Source organism: Mus pahari, chromosome 7 (assembly GCF_900095145.1).
Source record: "Mus pahari chromosome 7, PAHARI_EIJ_v1.1, whole genome shotgun sequence".
NCBI classification, from domain to species: Eukaryota; Metazoa; Chordata; class Mammalia; order Rodentia; family Muridae; genus Mus; species Mus pahari.
Window position 1 is genome coordinate 64706243 of NC_034596.1, and position 2552 is coordinate 64708794.

Consider the following 2552-nt stretch of genomic DNA (forward strand, 5'->3'; position numbering starts at 1 on the left):
AACTCACTTTGTAGACCAGGCTGGCCTCGAACTCAGAAATCCGCCTGCCTCTGCCTCCTGAGTGCTGGGATTAAAGGCGTGCGCCACCACGCCCAGCCTACCCCAAATTATCTTAAAGTATATATGTGACTTTTATGAAAATTGGTGCAAAAGTAGCTAAGTTTCATTTCTACTGGTTTAGATCATTATCTGTTAGTAGAGTTCTTCCCCTTCTTAAAAATCTATTTCCAACATATATATTTTGGAACATATGTGAACAAATTTTAGGATTGTATTCCTCTTATCATATTCCATTTAATTGCATTCTTGAGAATGTAGGTAACCATAACTCAGTGAATCTTTATTTTGAAACTTTAATATAAAAACCAAATGAACACACACCCAGGATATACTTGTAGTCCCAACCTCAGAAACTCAGGCAGGAAGACTTTGAGGGTAGGCCAGGCTACATAGGGAATACAGAACCAACCTAGGTCTCATAACTAAGGGGCCAGACAGATGACTTCCCACCAAGACTGATGACCTGGGTTTAATCCCAGAGACACACTGTCTTCTGCCTTCCATATGCACGTGATGACCCTTGTCTCCACACATCTCCATGACTCCAAATGGTTTTTCTTTTTATTAGATATTTTCTTTATTTACATTTCAAATGTTATCTCCTTTTCTAGTTTTCCCTCCGAAAATCCCCTACTCCCCCCAATAAATTTTTAAGAAGAATACTTTGAGAAAAATCACAAATATTTTCTCTTAAGGAAACTATTCAAGAAAAATATCTCCAGGGGTTATTTTTTAAAAAGACATGGTCTCATGTAGCCTAGGCTGGCCCCTAGTTCATTATGTAGCTGAGCCTGACCTGAACTGACTGACCATCAGGGTCCTGTGCTAGCATTGGGATTGCTGCCAGCCTAAATGTTTGGTTTTACATCAATTAAAAAACCCAAAGAACCTGTCTTAGGTCCCAATTTTTTTTTACTCAACTTTTAAATTTCAAAATTACATCAGTCTAAATCATATAGCAAGGGATTCTGAAAATTGAATGCACAGTGAGTCGTGTGGTCTCTAATAATCTGCACACTACCATCCTGCATATTCGTCTCTTTTATAGTGTCAAAGTCAGGTATGTTTTGAACTACAGTTTTGTTCAGTAATGAAGACAGGTGGTCTCCATCTATTTTTTTTTCTTTAGATATTACTGGTTCTTTTATATTTTCCTTTTCCTCAGCCGAGTAGGTAGTACTGCTTTCTCTTATAAACTCAGGATCCATTTTTGCCTCTGGTTGCAGCGGTTTTCCAGACAGTACTTGAGGAACATCAGGACAGCTGTGTTGCAGGTCCACAGCTGAACTGTAAGTGTTTCTTTTTAGTGCTTCAACTGCTACAGATGAATCCGAATCAGCTGGAGAGGTGGTAGGATGTTCAGTGGTTTCTTTTTCATTCAGAGGATATCCTTTTTTGACTCCTTTTTCCTTCCCTTGAAGCCCATCAGGATCACTACATTCTTGGAACTGTGTCAAGAGAAATAGCAAATTAGTAATTGTTTGAAGCAACAGAATTGAATCAATTGAAAAGCAAATTGAATCATAGTTTTTACATGTGTGTATGTGTAGTGGGGAGGGATGTTCAGAGGTGAAAGAATTTTCTGGAGGTAGTTTTCTCTTTACATGGTTTCAGCAAGCACCTGTACCTACTGAGCCATCTCAACCTCAAACTAAATTCAATTTTTCTTTAAAAAAAATTTTTTTTAAAAGATTTATTTATTATGTATACAGTGTTCTGCCTGCATGTATGCCTGCAGGCCAGAAGAGGGCACCAGATCTCAGTATAGATGGTTATGGTGGTTGCTAGGAATTAAACTTAGGACCTCTCGAAGAGCTAAGAGTCAGTGCTCTTAATTTCTGAGCCATCTCTTCAGCCCTTATATGTATTTTTAGACAGGGTCTGGCTTGGAACTGAGATCTGCCTGAAATTAAGCCACAATGACTGGCGGCTTTGATTTTCTAATTAAATTCTTTCAGGTAAGACTGGAGAAATGGTTTAGCAGTTAGGAACGCCTGCTGGGAAGATCAGGTTCAGTTACCAGCATCCACGTGGCAGGTTGCCCCACCCCCAGCACACATGTTATAGCACGTGTGTGTATGTATATATACATGCTGACAAAACACTGATATACACATAAAATAAAAATTTACATGCGCATTTCTTTTCTCTCTCTCTCTCTCTCTCTCTCTCTCTCTCTCTCTCATAGTCTAGAATAGTTTATTCAGGGCATGGGGAGGGGAGTTAAGAGGGTAGGAGAGAAAGAGAAAGGCAGAGAGGGAGAGAGTAGAGAATTAGAGGCCAGCCATGACCACGGGGAGAGGGGGAAGGGAAGGAGGGAGAGAGCAAGAGAGAGCTGTCTCTCTCTCTCTTGAGACAAGGTTTCTCTACACATCCCTGGCTGTCCTGGAACTCCCCGTGTGGAGATCAGGCTGGCCTGCCCCTGCCTCCTGAATTCTAGGATTAAAGGCCTGCACTACTAAGGCTGGTTAAAAAAAAAATTTTTTTTTTTT

The 2552-nt window shown here is 40.2% G+C and overlaps 1 protein-coding gene across 1 annotated transcript in view; it reads right to left on the reverse strand.

Moving 5' to 3' along the window:
* Positions 1–954: 954 nt before the first annotated feature.
* Positions 955–2552, reverse strand: part of Dnaaf2 (dynein axonemal assembly factor 2) — an 8738-nt gene continuing 7140 nt past the window's right edge. Inside the window, exon 3 of the mRNA XM_021201705.1 lies at positions 955–1508. Within this exon, the coding sequence (XP_021057364.1) occupies positions 1002–1508 (507 nt within the window). The 3' untranslated portion in view covers positions 955–1001. The remainder of the gene's footprint in view (positions 1509–2552) is intronic.